At 28.8% G+C, this 25,347-nt stretch overlaps 1 protein-coding gene across 1 annotated transcript in view; it reads right to left on the reverse strand.

Annotated features, from left to right (window-relative positions):
- Positions 1-274: 274 nt before the first annotated feature.
- Positions 275-25,347, reverse strand: part of LOC114127663 (protein bric-a-brac 1-like) — a 42,708-nt gene continuing 17,635 nt past the window's right edge. The window contains exons 2-6 of the mRNA XM_027991972.2: positions 20,524-20,581; positions 11,957-12,223; positions 5,761-5,909; positions 3,082-3,357; positions 275-1,675 (exon numbers count right to left, since the gene is read on the reverse strand). Coding sequence (XP_027847773.2) covers positions 1,505-1,675; positions 3,082-3,357; positions 5,761-5,909; positions 11,957-12,223; positions 20,524-20,581 — 921 coding nt within the window. The 3' untranslated portion in view covers positions 275-1,504. The remainder of the gene's footprint in view (positions 1,676-3,081; positions 3,358-5,760; positions 5,910-11,956; positions 12,224-20,523; positions 20,582-25,347) is intronic.

Consider the following 25,347-nt stretch of genomic DNA (forward strand, 5'->3'; position numbering starts at 1 on the left):
ATTTTAATTTGACTATGTAATAAGAATATTTTCTTTTATAAGTTGTATTTTATGTACATTAATTGGATAAGATTTTTTTACATTATTTATTATTTATTTTTAATTTTTTTGTTTGTTTGATGCCAAGAATTAATAAAATAATAAAATAATTTCTATAAATAAATAATGAGAATAACACATTGAGTATGTAATGTAGCAAGGTTTATTTTTTTAAAAAATATACAACAAAAGAAAAAGTATTACCTTTTTTCTATTAATAATATACACGTCGGAGTATTACAATATTATTTATTTGTGTAGTCTAAAACAAGTACAATTTTTTTTTAAGTCCATATTTAATAATAATAATAATAATATTTTAATGAATACAATTACAAACAATACATAATTAATCAAAATGTATAATATGAGAGTTATATGCATACAACAAGCTTATGCTAACAAAAGTGTGTGTAAATAAATTAATCTAAAACTAAAAAAAAAAAAATAATAATAATAATAAGGAAATAAGAACATGAAATATATTTTACTGGCCTAGTCCGTTGAGAATGTTTGTCTTTCAATAAATGATTTACAATAGATATTTACGTGCTAGGAACAGGTAACCAATACAATCTTGCCTTAAAAAGTATGTATTAAATTGTTTTTTTCGATACTCCAAAAACTACTCTTACATAATATTAATAATTATCATGGCAACCGCACGTCATATTTTACAAGCATTACTGTTTATAAGTTTTTTTTTAGATATTTTTTAATTTTTTTTTTACAACCTACTGTTAATTAATAATAACACATTTTATTGTCCGTCAGACATAGTATATTGACACATATCAAACAATATATACACACCTATTATATATATATTTATATATAAGTATATATAATATACATTTTACGTAATATATTTTATACATTGGTGCTCATTGCCCACATATATAATGTCATAAATAATAGTATACGAATAAATATATTATATTATATAATAATATACAAATATGTAATAAAAAAACTACTTGTTGATTCACGTGATACGCGAGTAATAGTTTATAGTCATAGTTATTTTGACTATAATATTTTTTTTTAAATCATTTAAAAAAACCGTATATTACAATAATATATTATCTTCAATAAATATTTGTGAATTTTGTTTTCAAACCGCTGACATTTCAAAATAAAATATATGTTATATTTTTTTATTGTATATACAGAAATCGAATGACGTAATTGCGAATATTTTAACGATTACATAGTGCGATATTTAAAATAATAAATATAATATCTATTAAAAATAAATGCTAGGACTGCCAATCGATAATAATATAAGTCTATGCTTTAAATTTACAATAGTTTTATTTTTGTTTTATTTAATTTTTTTTTTTTTGTTTAGTTTTGTTGATTTTTAATCGACGACCAACTCACATGACCACAAAGTCTTTAATACATCGGTATTATTGGATTTGTTCGCTATAGTTTATCTCAGTCTGTGTGTAGGTGTTTTTTTTTATTCTGTCCGTTGCTCGATGACTAATGGCAACGGCTGCTGATCGATGTTGTTGCCCATTGACGAGCCTCCAGTACAATGGCTGTTCTTCACGAGCTCATCAATGTCTTCGACGAACACGTTGTCTTGGTTGGAGTGGTCAATGGATCGCTTGTAACCGCTTAGGCTCACCTGTTTGAAAAATAAATAGTTGAATAAAAATGTGAAGCTTTATTTATTTATTGGAATATTAGCACCAAACACGGCAGTAATTACTACTATAATATGAGATAAAAAAAAATTAATAATGTTAAAAAACTTAAGATAGCAGCTATAAAATAATAAAAGGAACCTATAAGGACATACATAATACAGAAATATAGGTTGTTCAGGTCGTTCAGGTTAGTATTGGTTTTGAGAATAGCTAGGATGTGTTGGGAGTGAGGTTATCACTGCGTATACGAAGTGATGTGATTTGCGATAGAGAAAGGAAGCTGATTGAGGGTAGAATAAGAAGTAGGTAATTCTAAATTATTACTTTTATGATTAGGGAACGGCCATTTATAGGTATGTAAATGCATATTTTTATTAGAATAAGATATTTAAAATTTGATAAGAAACGTTTACGACTTAAATCATTCTTATTAAAAACGACGCCAATTGTATTTCACATATTTTTATATAATTTGGTATAATTACATATTTTTATACATTTCATTAGGTAATATGTAAATATTTTAAACATATTTTATCATTTCAAAATTCATATGTATTCAAGCCATGTTGAAGTAAACGAAAACAGCCATTTATCGCCTTATCGGTGTAATGTGATTTATATAGGTACTAGGAATTATTTCAAAATTAAATTAGATCCAGAAACTTTTATGGCTATTTGGAAAAGTTCAAAATATTATGCAAGATGAAACATTGAAAAATAATTAAATTTTTATCTCAGTGAATTTTAGTTTTATTGCTCATACAATTATATAATTAAAATAAAATAAATATGTCTTTAAATAACATAGTACCAAATCATAGCGGTAGAAAAATTTAAATTCGTAAGCGAACAAATAGGAAAAGATTCATGCTGTTACAAAAAAAAATCCAGGTTATATTTATTTTAAAATAATCAATGAAATATAATGATTCACAAACACGCCTTCTAAAAATTTAGAATTATTTCCTTCAGATATTATGCGCTTCAAATATGTTTCAAAGTAGAACGATCGTTTAACTATTGTTTTTAAAAAAAATTGACATTTAACATTCAATAATTTAAAATAAATTGTAATTATTCAATGTAACACATCATTTTGATATTTTTATTATTAAATTTAATGTATTTTTTTTCATAAAATATGCTTTGTACTTATACAAAAATTAAAATGTTGTCCCCTCATATTTTGATACTTTTAACACATGTTTTTTAAACTATACTTATATATTTTTTATATTTTTACTACATGTAAATCCGTTTCCTAATTATGATTATTACTATTGTGATTTTAAAATACTTCTTTCGAAAACTCCCTACTGGTTTATATAGTTATTTTGTTATTATTATTGTTGTTGTTGGTATTGTTGTTTGTTGTTCTTACCTCGACGTTGTTGTTGGAAACTAAAGGTGAATCGGGTGGAGACGAATTGGGTGACATGTCAGCCGGACTGGGTAGGTGCGAAGAAGCGAGTAGGGCGAACGCGTCGACACCCGATGAAGGAGAGATGTTATGTCCGGCGGCGGCCATCATTTGTTGCCGTATACCCTGCGCGACGGCAGCCACAGCGGCCGCGGCAGAGTTTGGCGACACGGGACCTTCAACCGACTGAACCGCGTTGTTACCATAGTGACCACCAGACATTGGGTCGGATAAACACTGTATAAACATAAAATATCGGTATTGTTATTATATAAGTTTCACGGAGGAAAAAATAAATCTTTTATAAAATATTATTTTAAATTAAAAATGGTTTTGTTTTTATTTATTTTTTTAATTTGCATAAATTTAAATTAATTTACTCCAGCCATATACTTTTAAAAGACAAATTGGATTGTATAATAAATTATTATTGGCCTTACTATTTAAGACAATTCTTTAATGGAAAATAAGTATAATTAATAAGTAATAAAAATAATGACAAAAAATGTTTTAATCTCGATCTAAATTTTTAATGTGTAATAGGCGAATTAAAATTAAAATAGGTATTTACGTAAAAATTCAACTGTTTGTTGAGTGTTTTTTTTTTTTTTTAATTACATTTTTTACATAAAATTCTTCGTTAAAAGAGTTTTATTTGTCAGCTTAAATTTTTTGTATTTTTTTTTAATCTAAACACAATTATTATTATTTAATACTAACATAGTACCTATATACACAATACGTTATGACGATAGCTAATGTTCAATGTGTTTAATATTTTAATGTCATCATTAAACATTAATTTCTATCTCAGTTTTGTTGTCAGACATTAGACATTAATTGGTAATTACGAAATCCATAAAACATTGAAATAGAATAACATTTTACTGTAATAAGTATAGATGAAATATAATTAATAAAAATGTTGAGTCAGTATTTAGAAGAAAAATTAGGTATTATTTCAGTAAAACGAAATTATTAAAAAATAAAACATATTATACTCAATTGAGTAACTATAATATTAGGTAAATGATTTTTTTTTGATGTATACTATAACAATAATACTATTAAATCATAAATAATCTTTTATTGGAGCATCTGTAAATTATTTTTATTTTTTAAGATGAATATTATTTAGATATTAAAATTGTGTATTGTTTCTAGGAACAGAAATTAATCGAGAAAGAAAATTATCAGGATGAAATTGTGTGATTTGTTAAATGAAAATATTGAATTATAATTTTATAAGACTTAAATAGTAGTTTTTGTTAAAAAATATATACTCACATACCTACCTATTATAAATTGTATCTACTATTATAGAAATAATATATGAAACATTTATCGGAGATAAGCTACTCTTATAACTTTTAACTCTGATAACGTAATTCACGAGTGATGACTTAATACTTATTATTTTATAATATGACGACATCTAATCTTTCGTGATGTTGAAACATTTCATTTGTTTAAAAAAATTAAATGTCTACGGTATAAGTGTGCATAGTCGCATAGACGTTCGTGGTAGGATGAGTACAATCTCAGAAGTCCAATATCGACCCCTCTACCCATAAAATTTCCCTAAATATTAAAATATGCACATATTAAAAGAATACATTTGTTATTACTATATGTTTGCATCTGTATGTGTTGGTGTAGGTATTTATTGTAGTGAAATCAAATTATTAATCATTTCAATAATTATTATCACTAACAACTTAAAAGAAAATAACACGATATAGTTCATAATTTTAACGTCCCGCGCAACTTTATTTATACATTTATTAGATAATAAATAATAATATAGAGTTCAGATGGTTTCAGTGATATTCGTCGTTACGACACGTACGTTGAGAACTGTTTTACTAGTAACTATCAAAATTCGAATGCATTATTAACTTGAAAAAGTTTTTCTACAAACCACAGGAGGGACCGTGGTTCACTAAACGACTTTCCCCCCCTCTTGGACTGACATATTGTATAACTATTTGTACATAATTTTTTAATTCCGTATATTTTTAATTATATTTAAATTAGGCTTTAGATCATGTATCTATATATATTAAACAATTATATACAAAATATAATACATAAATATAAAAAAAACCGACTCAATGGAATACTATTTCAAACACGCAACTGATGAAATTTATTTTTGATTACAAATAATGGCAAAATAAATAAGTAATATAACAATTATGTTTTTCAGTTATTATTATTATTATTTTTTTTTGTGACGTATTGTGCAGTATATTTATTATTATATATGCCATTATCGTTGAATCATAAATTATAAGCTTTGCGAAACGTCCTTGATTAAAATTTAATAATGGTAATTTGTCAATATTTATTAAATTAAAGAATACGTATAAACTGTACACATAATTTATATTTTATTGTACTTAAAAATATTTACATTTAAAGAATATTATAATTTTGTATGTATATTTATTTAATTTCAAGAAGTTATAACAAAACTATTTGTTTTTAATAGTAAGGACTTATGAATTATATAATAGAACAGAAGACAGATATTTTATCACGTTTAAATTATTCCTTTTAGGCAGATACCTGACAACTATGGTTAAATATTACGGTTTTAATTAAATTAAAGAAATATATACATTTTTATTTTCTTACCGGTATTCTTGGGTAAAGGTGTAATGCTTCTTCTTTGATGTTTTGTGCGTCTCTAAACACAACAGTCCTTATTACATTTTGAATGTGATCTTCTGGCCAAAATCCTAACAATATCCTTTGAGGACGTCCTCTGCCTTTAGGCCTTAAGTCTGTAAACAAAAATGTGTTTAAGAATTTATACCTATAATCTATTTCTAATTTATGTATATATTATTATTTATAGAAATATAGGAGTTATTGATTAGGACATATTATTATATAAGTTAACTTAAAAGTAAGTTATGTCTGTGTTCAATACCTGTAATTATTGAAAATATTTTAGGTTAGCTTTATGATTTATTAATCAAGAATGGTTCGCTGAATAAATGAATAGTTAAACAATGTGCATATAACTAGTAATTAATTTGTATTCTATCTGATAATTAAGTTCCAAGTTTTATAATTATTATTTATAAAATAATAATAAAGTATCTCAATTCATAGAATTAAAAATAAATAATAACAATATAAATTTAACCTAAGGTAAATAATTTGAAATTTTTATTCTTATAGGTATAACATAAAGTTAAGCCAATAAAGTGTTTTAAGAAAAATAATTACAAATAGTATTTGAATGTTAATTTCAATGAACGAAGCCAGGAATTAAATTTATTTAAAACAATGAATTGATAATTTTGAAAATTGTAAGTATCATATATGAATATAGGTATTCTGATATATTTTACACTAGTAGATACTTATTTTATGGATACTTATTGATGATATAATTTATGACAATTTTTCAATAGTATTTTTAAGCGCAAAGGAAAACTATCGGTACAAATTGCAAGAAAAATTGCTTTTAAATTTAATATCACAACACACCGCTATCTTGCACCGATGTGAACAACGAAGTGAGTCGAGAGCCCAACACCCGGTGTCTGTATCCTGTCTGATATTTTCATATTAAACATGTAAAAAAACGTATAATAATGTTATAATGATAAATGAATTATAAGTGTAATAAATTATAATATGTGCGTCAATTGAGTATTTAACGTTGAAAAATGATATAAACATACCTATAATATTAAATTACACTTATTTGTAAAAAAATTTCAAACTACCCTTAAAAATAGTGAATAAATCTATCTTTCATGGAAAATTAATACCTATATTAAAACATATCAAAATAATAAATACAACATATTATAGTTATTTAAAAATCTTCTTTTGAATTGTAATTTATTATTATTGATTTTTAAACATACTCATAGAAGTATTTTTATTTTTAAATTTCCTTTGAATATACGTACTATACTAATTTATTTGTAAACACAAATTAATATTTAGTACATGGATATTATATAGTAAATAGGATTGAAAAATTTTAATTGGAAGCATAAATCTTATTTCTGTGTAAAAAGATAAAATACAATTTACGGATAATGACATTTAATTGTTTTGGATTTGTATTTGTCTTAACCACAAGAATAATTTTATTAAAAAAAAAAAAAATTAACTAAGTATTTCTTTCTATTTAAGTGTATATTTTTTCTTTACGTCTAATTATTTATTTAAAATATGTATTAATCAATTATTAAAGTTATATTTGTTATACCAACATAGATTGGCGGCTTTTCAAATTTTGATGAATTTCCGGAGAACCGTACCACCAAGAAAAGCATTAGTTTGTTCGAGAAAACTTTTAATTAGAACATTTTGTGTTTTTAATTTTCTTTGCGAACACGGTCGGTAAAAAATGAATTAATCTTAAAATGTTTAAAATGAAAAAAAAATTATAACAGCGGTGAAGTGTGACAATATTTGGGGTTTATTTTGTGTCAACAACCGAGAACTGCGGCTTTGGGCGATCGTCTGGTGGAGATTATATTTTGAATTTTTGTCCCTCGTATATTATAGTTTCGAATTAAGTTGTGTGCAGCCAAAAGACCGTTAGTGAACAAAAATAAAAATATGGACAGAATATTTTAGATAAAATATACAATATCTATTAAAAAGTTATTTTTGAATTGATTCAAGAATTACAAGTTTAAAATCCACCAAAAAATATTTTACCAAAGGAAATATAAATAACAACCATACAGGATATGAATATGAGGTGAAGGTGTAGGATACTTGTTTCGCTCCGATGCTCATAAGCGTGTAGGATAGTAGTTATTGTTGTGATATCAAATTTAAAAGCCATACAAATTACAGTAATAAAATTTGCAAGTCTTATAAAATATACAAACAATTGTCTATGTTATATTACCTATGCTTGTAAGAAAAAAGTTCATAAATTATAAATTCTAATACCAAGCCAAAAGTTATACCAAACACATTTATAAGATTAAATATATAATTAATTGGGAACAATTTAAGTTTCTATTATTATAATTTTAAGAATTCTAATATAAAAAGATAAAGTTATATATATGCAACTTTTAGCACTCCCCTTATCAAAAAAAAAAAAAAAAATTATTAAAGGGAATACAATCAGATCATTTAACGAAGAAAAAAAAATCTCAAAGGTATATTAAAATTGGAAAGCATAACATTAACGCGTCAACTATATGTATTATAAAAACAGTCTACAAGAAATACAAAAATCGTGGTATAATTATTTTTTTTATGATATATAACTATCATACGTACACAACGTCTATATTAGATGTACTCTTATATGCACAGCAAGTTCGTATATATATTATATAAAATAATAATATTATAATAATACGCAGCCAAACTGCTACGACCACAGTGACGGGAACGCCGTGGGGTAAGAGTGGGATGGCGGCATAACCACGAGGCGAGCTAATACGGTTAAAAATCGTACCGCCCCTATTTTCTATATATATCATAACACACGCGACGGTGCCGGAGGGGATTGGGAATGATCAACGGAGGGTGCAGTAACTATACTCATTACACGTGTTCGTATTATACGTGTATGACGACCGACGACGATGACGACGACAACGACAACGATCCAGAGCATAATATATAATATTCTGCACCCCTCGCACATAATAATAGTGTATATAAATACATATAGGTAATATATATATATATATGTGTGTGTGGTACTGTATATATGTGTAAGGGGTATCGAGTACGAGTATAGTACGAGTATAACACGCGTGCACAGTGCTTGCACATATATATTTATGTACACCACTATACGCCCTGGGGATTTTCGTAATACATATATGTTATGATATATAGTGTGGTGACGTGGAAAAGTCTGGAAATTCGGGTCATACCTACATACTATATACACAACTATACACGTCCTTATTATTTGTCGAATCGAAGGGTTTTGAAGATAAAAAAAATTCGATAAGCTGTCCGCAGTATTTGGGTAGGTATTTATTATTACGTTACCGAAAATTGTTATATAGCTATAAAATATTAAATTATATATATATATATATATATATAATATGTGGGAGATCGCCCAGTTCTTAATAATAGTGACTTGCTTGACCCCTCCCCCCTCTTCCTTCTTCATACTCATCAACCAAGACGTATTATTTATAATATGAAATTCTATGATGCTCCTTATTGGAGTTTTACTCACAATAAACAACGACGTTAATAATACATATAACTACACAAGTACTTAATAATAATAATAATAAAAGAATGAGTTAACGATCTGAAGAGACTGAAAATATTAGTGTGGTTGTGATATTCGTAAAGTCTAAACGAATTAAATTAGATACAATATAATAGTTATGACGATCACGACGTTTTGAAACTAATATTTTAATATTTAATGGATAAAAATGAATAATAGGTACCTACATGCGGTTACATCATTCTAGCCTAAAAAAAAAACTCAAACGAACAAGTTGTAAGGAAGATCTGAAGATAAAATTATTATTAAATCACTGTTAATATACAAAGTGAATGAGGCTTCACCTAACATGTTACCCCCCTTTTTTTTTAATAATGAATTTATTCAATTTTGATTTTTGCCTTTTGGGATTTTAAAGTATAATACTTCTAGACAGTATTTTAAATTATTTAAAAATTGTATACTATTTAAAGCGTCTTGTGATAATATAAACTTCTTTTTTTAAATATGTTTGTGTATTATAATCAAGATTCGATGAAATAATAAATAAAAATGACCAAACAAACATAAAAATAATATATATGTATATAAAAGTATTTGTTATAAATGTATATTAAAATAAATACAAAATATTTGATTGAATTTTAGTTGACTATAATTATATAAATATTATACCAGAGATGTAATATTGGTTTCTAGTCATATTTATAAATACACCTATCAAATACCAAATAATAAGAAACCAATTCTATAAAATATTAATTTATATATCAAGTACTTGAACTTTACGCGGATTGGTTTGTTTTCTAATTATTATTAATATTTTAATAATTACATTGTTTAAATATCACTCAATATAGTATAATAATAAATATTATTCATAATTCAGCTAGTACAAGTTATTTGGCAAACAAACTTTAATACTACATAATATTAAAAATAATTTAATCATAAGCTAATTATTAATTATACTACTCAAGCAAAAAATTCAGAAATAACATAGCCAGAGTAGTTATATAACTTTAAAGATCTTTGTTTGGAAATTCAACAAAAACATTTTTACTATATTTTATTATTATTTTGATTATAAGAAAAAACGTTGACATTTACATATTATAAAAAAAAATATATATTTTTTAATAACTGTCAGCGTACATAATATTAGTGTTACGTACACATTGCACAATATAAATTATTTATATTAAATCTTATGAGTACAGAGTTCAAACGATATTCTCGGAATTTTTTGTATACTTTTTTTGTGAATATTATTATAATATATTGTTATTGGTATTCATTTAAATAATAAAAAGAAATAGAAATAATAGACCGATAGACGATAAGCAATGTCGTCATAAAATTAATAACATAAAAAAAATTACATTAAACAAATTATAAAGAGTTCAGCGGTTATTATATATAATATAATATTATTATAAATATACAGAGTGTCTCATCGCGAGTATGTATGTCTCCGTTAATTGTTTTCAGTATGACATATAGGTACATATTATATATATTTTTGAAGTATAGTTTGGAAAAATTATTATTGAATCTAACCACGAGTACTTGAAATGAATAAACATAGAATTGTGTTTTTTGAACGTCTTAACATTTCAATACAATATATACTATACTTATAACTACTAATTTAGAAGATACGTATTAAAAATATTTCAAGTAAAAGACTACACGAGTTATAAGCATGAGACCTAAATATGATGAGATACTAAACGCCCTGTATTCATTCTATATAAATAAAATACATACATAGACAAACACATATAATATTATATAATATATGTAATATAATGATGTACAATAAACAAATTATATTATTGTGCAATTCGATCTGGAAACGTTTAATTGTTCACATTATAATAATACGGTGTATAATATACTATTCATATATATATATAAAATAAACGTTATGAAATCAAAATAATATATAATATTATAATAGACGAAACTCCGATATATATGTATAATGATATACTCGCGAGTGGCGGCACCACTTTGATTGCGAGAAAAGAAATTATAATAAATAATAATATTTTATATTATATATGTTTAACGTGACGCGCATATGCGTACAATATATTATATGCACACGTAGTACATAATATTATAGTGGTATAAACACGTACACACAATATTATTATTATATACAATTAAAATAATTATTATCGTGTGGTCCGCGTAGATTGGTATACAATATACCCATTTATTGGTACCTATATATAATATAATATTATATATTATATACCTAACCATATTATAATGCAACACGAGGCTAGTATATTTCAAGCTAGGATAGCAGCGTATTACGGACGATAGTGTTTTCGAGCGACGCTCTTCCGGCTCGGTACACGACGAAATTATTAAACCCCTTCGGTGGTGGGTGGCGTTAAAAAAAGAAATACCGTCCAAATAATTTGTGTGTACTCCCGAATCGAGACGATATAGCTTAAAAGTCCTGTTTAGGTATAGACGCGCAGAGTTATGTATTAAAATAGTTTAGTGTTTTTTTGCTGCGTCCTAGTTCAAAATTACTACTAGCCTCGCGTGTACGGATCGGTCGACATATAGGTAATAATAATTATAATGAAATGCGCGGTCTGCAGCGCCGCTTACCTGCGCCGCCGTCTGCGGATGGACCGAGCAAGTTGTGCACCCTATTGGCGTACAGCACGAACGTCGGATACGGTATGTCGTACTTGCGGGCGGCCTGCGACAGCGAAAGGCCCTCCTTGAGCACGGACAGAATGGCCTCGGCCATCGTTTCTGGTCTCCACGACTTGAGCGGACCGCGCTCTCTGAACCGCAGGTTGTGCACCAGGCTCTGGTTGGTGTTCCAGCACTTTTGCCACATGGACTGCAGCTGGTACTGGTAACTGTCGGCTGTTAAAACAACGATAGTACACATCGATTAGTGGAGAACATAATATCTTTATGTGTACAAATAGAGTGAGTATAGGTATTATATTATAATATAATGTTAAATATTATTATATTATGTACTGGTATCGAGTACATAAGTAGGTACATTATATGCTACATGAAAGTGAACCGCATACGAATGATACAATTCAACTTAGAACTGCAGGACGAGAAAAGGATAAAGAATGCGAAAAAGATAGATATATGAATTCTAGAACCCCGCGAGCACAAACTGGCTGCACTATATAAAGTGCGGGAAAGTAAAAAGAGAATGTGGATTTTTCGATAAGGATAAATCAACTTACCCAAAGTTTATAGAAATACAAGATATTGTTATTCACACAGATAGATTTTCATTTTGAAAGAATATATTGGTTAATAATATTATATTAAATATATATTTTACATTTTAAACATATATTTTTTATAAATTCTCAAGTCTCTAAAATGTGTTTAGGCGAAACAATAAAATGTGAGTTAAAAAAATTAACGTCCACACAGACTCGTGCAACATGGGTTGTATACGGGGTAAGAACTGAGCGCTGCAATAATAACGCACACATAACAATATTGTGTGCGTCCGCCACGACGGCATCACTGTATAATATTATTAAAAAGCTATACTGATATATGACGTGTGTGCTAGTGTAATATAATATACGGAGATTCAAATTTTTTTCTCAAATATAATATAATATGCGCGTCGATGACGTGCGAGTTTTGCATGTGCGTGGTGGTCGGGACTTTTTAAAATATATATAATACAATCGAGACGGCCTAACTCCGACCAAATTTAAAACGTTGTAGGTACCTACACTACTACATTATATACTAAAACGTAAGCAAATATACAGCAAAAACAAATACATATATATACTATATTAACATCTATAAACATTATTTCGACTGTGGCGTGTTAATTTTAACAATGCAAGCTGCTCGTTTGTTGTCTATGTATATATATATATGTATAAATATATTATATATACAGTGTCTACTAGACTACACACGCACACATTTATGTTTATATTAACTGTGGTGGATGAAGGGTGGTGGAGGTGTAGAAGTGACAGAAGGCGGTAGTAGAATATTGTCAATATACCGGTGCACCACCACCGGGTTACGATATAGGCTGCACTTTTATAATACATATTATGCATAATAAAACGTATTGTAATATAATATTATTATTTACAAGCGTATAGAGTACAGCCATAACTACTATATGTATTTATGATTCCAGTACTGCAGTAAAGTTATACATGAATGTTTAGGTACATTACACAGTGCACACATATATACTCCGACAACCTGCAGCATAATTATTATCGTGGATCCTTGCCTACCTACAAGCACGGTGATTGTTATTCGTACAAAAAAAAAAAAAATGAAATGAGCGTAAAAGTCGGAAAAAACATATATAATTTGAATTTATTACAAATTATTAATATATATAGTATGGCAAATAAGGGGTGCAAAAAACTAAAAAAAAATTAATAATAAAAAACGGGATACAATATAATATACATATTATATTATAGGTACGAGTATCTATAGATATTATGCATTATATGCACACACGCAATTTTTTTCCATCGAATATACTGATATTATTTATAGTGCCGCGAAGGGGAAAAAGGGTCAGGATGGCTGTATTAAAAAATAATTGGTAATAAATATCTTATTAGAAATTTTGTGTCAATCCATATAACCGTGCTGCAGTTTATTGACATTGGAAAATAAAAAAGGGCGAGTTTTGTAGAATTTAAATACAAATAAAGTCTAATGTAGTATGGAATGTAAACAATGCGACCAACCGAACCAAGTAGTAGTAATCAATATTTATTTTTTATTGCCTATTATTATCAAGCAAACACTCGAATGTATAAAATTTTTAGGAGAATCCGGATGGCATTTATTGAAAAGCTCAAGACAATACGGCAAATAAATACACTAATACATTTTCAAACAGACATCGGTGATATATAAAAATGTTTTATAATTTATTATGTGTTTTTTTTTTTTTTGGAAACCATATCAAAAAAAACTGTGTTACATGAATTATAATAATAATAATATAGGTGTATGCAAAGGGTTGTGCAGCTGCTTGAAATGCATATTATACTTTGTTTTATGGATATCCTTGTGTATATAGGTAGAAGATAAATAATAATGTGTGTAGATATAATAGATATAATATGGCAGATGGATAACTGATATATACTTAATATCATATACATAGTATATGCGTATAGGTAAGGTGCCTATGAATAAACGGCGTACCTATATAGCAATATGTATATTTTATGCAATTGGAAAATAAATCGATCGAGTTTATATTATACATATATACTTACTGTATAATGTATATATATATAGGTGCCCATATAATACGCGAGTGGAACCCCCCCACTCCCCCCTTCTCGGCTAGGAATACTAAATTTTGATAATTTATTTACGACTCACGGTGAACGATTATACGTATATAAATATATAATATATTATATCCTATATGTACGTACAAGAATATTTTATATTATGCGTGCGCATATTATTATGTACCTGCAATGTATAATGTATCAATATTTTTCTTTGAACGTCGTAGCATAATAATAACCATTTCGTCGAGAAATAATATATTTCAACGTATAATATAAAAAGAAGTAAAAAAAAAAAAAAAAAAAATGGGAAATAATAACAACAACGGCAATAATATAATGTAAGCAACAGCATAATATATAATATAAAATATATAATATGTTACCGGCGTCTGCAGCGCCCGTGTGTCGTAATGGCCGTGTCCATTCATTAGCATTTCGTATAATAAAACAGGGCATTTAACTATTGTACAGTAAAATTATGTACTATGTAAATTGTTTTATGTAAATCCATCACAAGTCGCCGCACTATAATATTATAATATATATTATAAATATATATATATGCGTTCGCTATTATAATATATATATATATATATGATTGCTGGTCTACGCCGAACGACAAACACATTGTGTGTACGTATAATATGCCTTGTATATTTATTGGACGCACAATATACATACCGCCGATTTCTCTCGTCCGTTTACTGTAGGTATATAGGTACTCTACACCACTTCACCTCGCCACAGCATGAATGTATAATATATTATTATAAGGTATATATAACACCCCACACCGCGACCACCACCACTACTAGCACCACCGCGACCGCGGTATAAGGCAAATAATAATAATAATAATAATAATAATATTGTCTCCCGACACACGCTGCACATACTTATTATTATAATAATATTCGGTTTCCTTTTCCTATATGGGTACCTATCGTTACACGCGTTATAATATCGTATCTTTATAATGGGTACATACATATAGTTGTGAGTATATAAGTACGTATACAAGTATATATTATATATATATATAATATATATTATAAATATATATATATGCGTTCGCTATTATAATATATATATATATATGATTGCTGGTCTACGCCGAACGACAAACACATTGTGTGTACGTATAATATGCCTTGTATATTTATTGGACGCACAATATACATACCGCCGATTTCTCTCGTCCGTTTACTGTAGGTATATAGGTACTCTACACCACTTCACCTCGCCACAGCATGAATGTATAATATATTATTATAAGGTATATATAACACCCCACACCGCGACCACCACCACTACTAGCACCACCGCGACCGCGGTATAAGGCAAATAATAATAATAATATAATAATAATATTGTCTCCCGACACACGCTGCACATACTTATTATTATAATAATATTCGGTTTCCTTTTCCTATATGGGTACCTATCGTTACACGCGTTATAATATCGTATCTTTATAATGGGTACATACATATAGTTGTGAGTATATAAGTACGTATACAAGTATATATTATATATATATATAATATATATAATATATATATATATAGATACGTGTTACTATATATATTATAATATTACATATAATATTATTATATATATATATATATATGTAGGTATGTGTGTACAAACTCATTAACCTTTCGACCTCGTTGTGCTGCAATGATAATGGGTGTATTACGGACGAGAGAAACAAAAAAAAAAAAAAATAATAATAATAATAAAGGAGAAAAGGGCGAGAGAGAAAAAAGACGGGCGGGGATGGTATGTACACTGCAGCGGGATGGGGCTAAGCCCGTTTGTTGTGTATCCCTTGGGCCCTGGGTGGTGAATAATGTACGATAGTAGGTACCACCATTATATTACGCGCGTTTGACCGCTCGACTCTATATAATATATATTATATAGTTAAATTTTTAATAAGTTCCCGTGTTATACGGAATTACAATTTATTCGCATTATCCGGTGGGGTATAGGTGCCGTCTACAATATTATACACAGCAGCGACTATACAATACCGTATACGATGATCATATTATTATAATATAATATATATAATATACATAACTCGCAGTGGAGTAGTCAGGATTTTGCTTTGGGAAGGGCTGATAATTTGTAATACTGCAGGAGAAGCTTAACTAGACCCCCTCTTCATAAGTTTGGTATATTGATGTCTCGTGGGTGTAGCGACCTTTACACAAATTATAATTTGAAAACAAAATGGTCGCATCTTATACATCTTATAAACACTAAAGACATTTTAAAATTTCGCTGAAGTTTCGGCAGGGGTGAGAGATTTGCCACACACACTTTTACGATAAAGACGTTGAAAACAAAATAAATTGTTTTTTTCTCGCGAGCAAAAAAAAAAAACGTACTCGGTGGATTAGTAAAATTCCTCAAGATCGTCAGACGGCAGATATGCACACGATATATTATTATTATTACAACAGTATAGGTAAAGGCATCGTATTGTCGTTAACGCGCTCGAGTCTCTCGGATTACAGCCGTTGCAGAGCATTATAGTACGTCGTCGTGATAGGTGGATAAGGTATTAATATTACTGTAATATCACTATTATAATAATATCAATCGCGCGTTAAATAAGCCACCGTAGTCACGCGTGATACTGGTATACATAATATTATATATTATAGACGTTATAGACGTGCGACACCGTCATCGGTCTTTTAAATTAAGATCTGATCGATTAATTTTCCATGATGTGTATGATTACGTTTTAATAATAATTTCTCAACGGTAGACGAGATGGTTTTATCTATCCTGCAATATATTATTACAATATTGTTTCGTAACGATATAGCTAAACTGCAGCGAATGAAATACTGTAGGTATATAGGTGTACACGGTGTACTGCACATAAGTCATCGTCGGGTGACCGAGTAAATCTACACGCGGGACGCAGCAGGCCGCGGTGTAAAATTGCAAGACATAATAACAATATAATAATATATTTTATGTAGATATTTTATAGATGGCTCGTGCGGCATTTGCTTTGAACCAGACCGCCAGCTGCAGTACATCATAACACACGGTATATAAATAAAATATATCTCGCGGGCGAGGATAAGAGCGGTTGCGGCGGCGGCGGCTCGGCGAACGGATTCGTTCGTCTAACCATTGATCGACGAAATAGATTTCGGTACCGGAGTCGGTAAAAATACTTTGTTCGTTATTGTAATATTATATTATTATGTGGGTGATTGCTGATTATATTTTCTATTATATAAAGGTGTAGATATTTATAGGCACCTGTGTATTAAAATAATTAGGCCGAAAAAGAGAAGTAGTGCAGATATGGCACGTATTTTTTTTTTTTAAAGGCACGAAAACGATGTAAAAAAATATTTTAATATTATACAAATAAAATAGATAAACATTTTAAAACATTTTGAAAGTACGTGACAATTAAAAAGTACGAAAGATCAAATTACGATAGGAATATTTAGGATTATAATGTTACGTATATTACGCCGCATTACGAGAAGTTATCGCTCTCTCATAAATTCATTATAATGACACTCGGTATACGGTATATATATATAATATAGGCACCATAAAATTATCTAAAGGTACATGTATATTATTTTCTTCATTAGGATTAATTACTCAGCGTGTATATATATTATAATATAAACGATATACCATACATTATAATAAATAATATGATATTCATCGTGTACTCGTACATTATAATAATATATTGTTGTTGTTGTATTATATTGCAGATAATATATAAATAATAAAATATTTTAATAGATATTATGTTATACGCGAGCAGGATGCGCGCACCTACCTATATTATATTAAACCACGACGTTTATTGATCGGACGGGGAGCTCTTGGTCGGATATAGAATTCATTATTTTCAATTACTGCAAACTTAAAAGGGTAGGTGCATGTGAAAACAAGACGACTCTATATTATTATTATTATTATTATTATTATATAGAACTTCTCTCTCCGTTCCCTATATATATTATTATAATATAATAATAACATTATTGTAACAATATTATTCAATAACACTAAAACAATTATCATCTAAGTTGGCAGTTTCGAGTTGCTAAATGTAATTATACGCGTCCTATAATTTTACGATCACCGGTGCATACACGTATATATATATACATCACGCGGTATATATTATGCGTACAGAATCCATCTCTTGCCTCGACGCAGCGAGCGAAATGCGCCTACCTATACGACGGGACGACCTGTCGGCGAGGTGTCTCGCGTTTTCGTTTCGGGCGACGATACCTGCAGCTAACGACGCGCGTCCCGGGTGCAGGACGCTGTAAAACGCGAGCGGAGCGCGGGATCGAAGGTCAGTATATTATATGAGAACGACACTGCACCCGATGATGCGCTCCTTCCCGGACCGCGGGTGCACTATATACGCGGAGACGACGCGAAACGCATTTCCGACGACACGTCCACGTGGGTTTTTTCCCCCTCCCACCCACCGCCGAACGGTTGTTTACAGTCACTAATCACACTACCGGTGACCGGCGGCGCGGCGCCGCTTGCACGTGGTGAGCGGTGCCGTCAACGGATTCGACGGTGGCGGCGGCGGCGGCGACGGTGGTGGTGGTGGTGGTGGTAACAGTAAAGTGTAAACGGTGGCAGCGGCGGCAAACGGTTGTTTTTGTTGTTGTATTTTGTGGTGGTGGTCTATGCGGACGGCGGCGGCTGTACAGCGATAATCTTCCGCCGCCGTTGTACAGTACAACGAGAACACCACCGCGCCGCCGCCACCGCGACCAACGCGTCGAATGCATTTTTTCTCGTATTGTACACAATCAATTATTGTAATATCATCGTGTCACGTACGTGTTATGACCCACTAACGCGAATAGAAGGAAAACTTGTCCTTTGAAATAGACGCAATTATATTATTACATATTTTGTATATTTTGTATATTTTTTTTTTTTTTTTTTACTAGTCCAGATTGAATAAACACAAGCCAGATATAATTTATCATCACTTGTTAATTATGTTTTTGCGAACGAGAGTGTGGTCGGTTCAATATGATGATATTATAATATCGCATAAGTACCTGGTTAATATAGGTATAGATACACTCAAAATATTTTCTAACTTTTTTTCTATACATATAATCAAGTGGCCGCACTTGGAGTAACATTTTTTACGTTAAATAATCGAATACATTCTGTTATATATATAGCATTGTAATTGATGAAACTCTATCAAGGATCTATATAAATCGTTTTTTAATAGTATTTAAAATATAATAAACAACCAATAGTTTGAATCCTGGTAAAAAGTGTCGAATTTTATGAAATATAATATTAAATATCTACGTTGACTGCAATAAGTGGAGAAGAGTAAAAAATACTTGAGATTTTGCGTTTGATAAGTTATATTATATAATCGTGTATTAATCAGGCACGTGAAATTAAATATATTTATGTGAAATATGGAATTTTTCATTAGTGTAAACTTAATAAAATTGTTGAATTATGTGTAGTATTAATATAAGGTATTTAGCCTATCGATATAAAAATTCCAAATAAGATATTTTGAATAAAAGTAGGATAATATACAATACAGAACAATGAATATTGTTGAATGTCGGGTAAAACATGAATCTACATCGAATGTATTTTTTTTTTTATAAAATATACACATGCCTTATAAATAAATAAGGTTTTATGTTATTGAAGCCAAAATCGTAATAACAACAAAAAGGCTTCCTAAGATAAATACAATACGTTATACGTATGTTATGCATATATAATATATATGTAGGTATATTGTTTAATCATTATACATTTGTACTATAATGTATATAGTTATAATATAAATATTAAACTTACAAGTCATTGGCGAGGACGTGGATGCGAGCCAGGCTTGAGAACTTTCAAACATTTTGGCCTAGAATCACAAAATAAAAATTTAATTATAAAAATGTGTATACATTTATTATATATAAATAAACATAATATTAACACATTCTATTTTATGTTATGTATTTTGTAAAACAAGATATAGAGAGGGGGGTCGTCTAAAATGTTAATTAACTGTATTTTAAATAGCTTATAGAGATCCAACAATTTTTTCATCCTGCAGATAACTTCTTATTTAACTTATGACTTTATACGTTTATCTATTATTTTTTTAAAAATACTTACCGGTTAATTATGGGTTAAAGGCAAAGAGTCTACGGTAAACCTTCCCAACTCATTAAAAATATCCAAAAGCTCTGGATACACAACCATGGGATCACCTCCTAAAGGGCCAAGGGGTAAGACATATCTCACTCAAGCTGTAAACAAGTCGTGACGAGCACAAGTCAGTAGTGCAGTATTGTGTTAACTTAATTCTTGTATTAAATATGATTTACAAGTGAATTAAACTAAACTAAAAAAAAACAATACATGTGTATAAAATCGAATCAAGCCTTATACCTCACTAATATCATACTTTAATATTACACAGAGGCCTAGTAATATGTCTATTAAATAAAATAGTTATGAAATTTAAATTTGTTTATGATTCCGAAGCACTAAGCGGGCAATGACTGCTAACGCGTGTACAGTGCCACATTTACAATTGTAAATACGTAACTAGTATTCGAGAACAATAAAAAATATTTACATTAAGTATAACATATTACACTTTTTTTTTATAAATTCAACTATCACAGATTATATTATATTTATCTTGGCCCAAAATCTCGAATGATATATGGCCACAAACCAATAACCCGAAGTTGTACATGTATATATAATAATATATATATTCATCAATTGTCGGTCTATGAACTTTAAAATTATTCTGAATATATTTTTACGAATTTGTTCACAATTCATAATAATATTCGAAACATGGGTACCACACTTGGAAATATTAATGTAACGGAATATTCATAATCGATATTTATAATATATTATATAATATATATCATAAGGTCATTTGTATACAATAAGGGTAAATGTCAAATGACCTCTTTATATAATGAAATACCTAGCCTTCGATACGAATAACAACAATACAATGGTTTATTTCATTACTCGTTTGTGAAATTCGTTTGATTTGTAGAGATAAACACCGGTGAAAAATTGTAATACTTATTAACAGGGAAACACCAGTTTTCAGTGCGCGAACAGTGAGTTAAACCAAATAATACCGAAGAGATATCCGATTAGGACTAGAAAACAATTTATGGAAAAGGGTAGGTTAAGTTTGTATCAAACTTACGAGGGCCAATGACGTAGTTGGGATGCACAGGTCAAAACTTTACGCGACAAAGGGTATTTCATTGTGAATATACTTTTATTTTTATTTTTTCTGTATGTCTGGAGGCGTCGTCCGTCTCGACGTCGTTCAATTTTTCAACAATACTATAAGGATGAAAATTGGCGCGAGACACACGTCAATAAATATTTAAGTGCATTATTTCGAACGCGACAAATACTAGCTGTATGAAGTCATGAAGGTCCTACTATAAATGAATTATATATAGAATTAAACTATCTTAAAACAGTGTGTATAGAATATATGTTTTAAAAATAAATATTTATAACTTGTGTAATTATTAAAAGTTTGGTTATAAATTGTTTAGATTATTGTATGTAATGTTATGTAGGTTAAACTAAAAATGACTGAATTAATGACATATAATTATAAATTAATATAATTAAGTTTTATAATACAGAGGAAGAATAAAATTGCAAATATAATACTATTATAAAAGTAAAATAATGTTAAATTTACCGCTTAACAAATAAGTAATTAATAATCAGTATTCGCCAATACTCTATACACATTTCTAAAACCTAGATTTAAATTGCAAATTAGCTAATCACATATTGTAAGTATGCGATGATAATGTATAATGTAATTAATATAGGTAATATTGCAGTGTACACAATATACATAACAAAATCGCTTTTATAGAAACACGGTATTATAATTGCTATTTGCCGCCTTATAAAATTCTTATAAAAATATAATATTATACAAATTACAAAATAAGTATGCCAGCATCATAAACCAATTATAATTTACAGTATTGTAATAGTAATATTTTATTACAAGTATTTAAAAATATGTAAGATTAAATAAAATAAATTAGTTATAATATTAATTTTAAATATTTGTGATAAAATATTCAGTTATTTTTAATCTGCAGAAAATATATTTTTATACGAATGTAATTTATTAAGTTTTGAACAAAAAATGTTGTGTTCCGTGTGGCCGAAGAAACTGGTGCGATGAAAAAAATCAATAGTCGAAATTTATCATCCGTAGGTACCTACCGCAGTAAAATGATCCCTCCCTTTAGTTTCAGAACGAAATTACATTTATTTTTCCACTGCACGGGACAGCATTTACCATTTTTCCCCATTACAAGATAGTCATCGATTTATTTCCCTGACAAACGAGGAGACTCGGAGAGAGTATACAGGAGAGACAGAGAAAACGGCGAGAGAGGGGAAATACACATACACAAAACCGGATACTATTGTAATAATAATAATAACAATAATAATAATAATAATAATCGTAAAATATAATATTAAAAATAATGATAATAGCATATACGATATACACACGACGCAGTTGAATGTTATTTAAAAATATAAAATACAATATTTTGCCACACGAAAAAAAAGGATCGATGAAACAGAACGTGCATGCACACACACATTTTGTTTCACACAACCACAATAAATATTAAAGACTATGGTGTGCACACACACACACACACACATACATATTATATATATAAAAATATATATTATACACATACGCCAAACACAATAGTATGGTATTGGTTTATATTGTATAAATATAATAATATAGTGTTATGCTGAATAATACATTTTTATTATTATTGCACACATACACTAAGGCATTCTCGTTATTATCATTGTGCTGTTACGATTCCACCAAGACCCCCTAGCAGCTATTATTATTATTATTATTATAGTTATGGGTTATTATTATTATCATTATTATTATTATTATTATTACTATTATTATTATTCCGACTGTACCCCAAAGCAACTGCTACATTAATAAAATAAGTCTGATGTCGGAATAAAAATATATATTTGGTAACCCTCTTCCCCTTCTATCCCGTTCACTGTATATTTATATAATATATACATATATATATATATAATATTATAAAGACGGAAAGATATGAACAGAACCGAGGGGGGCTATAATAATAATAATATTTAACTATACAGTCACGTAGCTCCGCATTAAAGTAATTATTATATAGGAATATTATGTGTCTTTTTGTTCTATTCTCGTCTCTAAACAGAGACGGAAGACCGGTGTGTGTGTGTGTGTGTATGCATTGAGAGAGAGAGAGAGAGAGAGAGTGCGCGAGTGAGACGACGAGAGACGAGAGAAGGGAAGAGAAAATGTATAATATAATATCTGATGGCGTATATTATGTGTACACATTATAATAATATACCAAACGATTATTATTTTATGCCTGTGTATGTGTATGTGTCGGTTTTTGGGGCCCACCTGGGAACTGGTTAGCGTTGACGGTCTAATGGATATATTTACTGTGTGTGTGTATGTGTGTTGTATGCACAACCGGAATAAAATAAATATTAATATTTAAACATGGGCGCACTTCGCGAGATAATACTTATCTACTAAAATAAAGGGTGGTGGAAAACATGTAACAATATTATATAGGTATACCTAGGTAGTTTTACCGTGTTTTGAATGGAAACCTATTCGTTGGTAACTTAGCCGAGAAATTCACCAGATCAGAATAGGTGAATTAGTAAAAAAAAATTTATCTATTATAAATTACAATAATAATTGGTAGTTATATAGGAAATATGAAAATATTTCTATTATTAATATCGGAGGTTTATTAGTCTTTCATAAACAACAACTTTTACTGGCCTACTTAATTTTATGTTAACAATACCGTATAAAATGCAAAATATGCACAAATAAATTGCAATATAAACAATAATACTTCGTGCAAAATAAAGTACATTTTCTTGGAACAAAATACACGCCACTTAATTTAAGGTAACGTAATTTAAAAATTGCATAATGTGTATGTTATATACCTACTTAGGTATATGCGACAATCAAAGCTGATAAATAACTTCTTCCTTACATACAATTATTTAAATTAATACATACGACAACGATTGCGTACAATATATAATAGACGCGTGTAATATTATATATGTAATTATATATATATATATATGTGTGTGTAATTGGAAAAAATATATTTCCCTCGTGAGATTTTATTGTGTAGATACATAACCTTAACTTTATATAACTCTATGCTGGGTTACAATAAATAATTATAGCGTACCTATACTGGAGGATAGGCGTATAAAAAACGAAATAAAAAAACTCTATCCTATTATCATAGGTAATAATATAATTCTTTATAACCTATAATCTATGTATTCTAGAATTGAATGAGAAAAAATAGTTCGGTCGAATTGAAATGAGTAATTAGTATACAACGTGTAGTTCCATTAGTGAGTTTCCAATTTTATTCGTCTCTAAAAATACCAATGAACATCTGTTGTTTTTGATATTTTCTCATTTGTCAATTTTTATTATAAATAAAAACATCTGTTTCAATAAAATAATATAGGGGCCATATAATATCAATTAAATTTTATATAATA

The sequence above is a fragment of the Aphis gossypii genome, chromosome 3 (assembly GCF_020184175.1).
Source record: "Aphis gossypii isolate Hap1 chromosome 3, ASM2018417v2, whole genome shotgun sequence".
Classification (NCBI taxonomy): domain Eukaryota; kingdom Metazoa; phylum Arthropoda; class Insecta; order Hemiptera; family Aphididae; genus Aphis; species Aphis gossypii.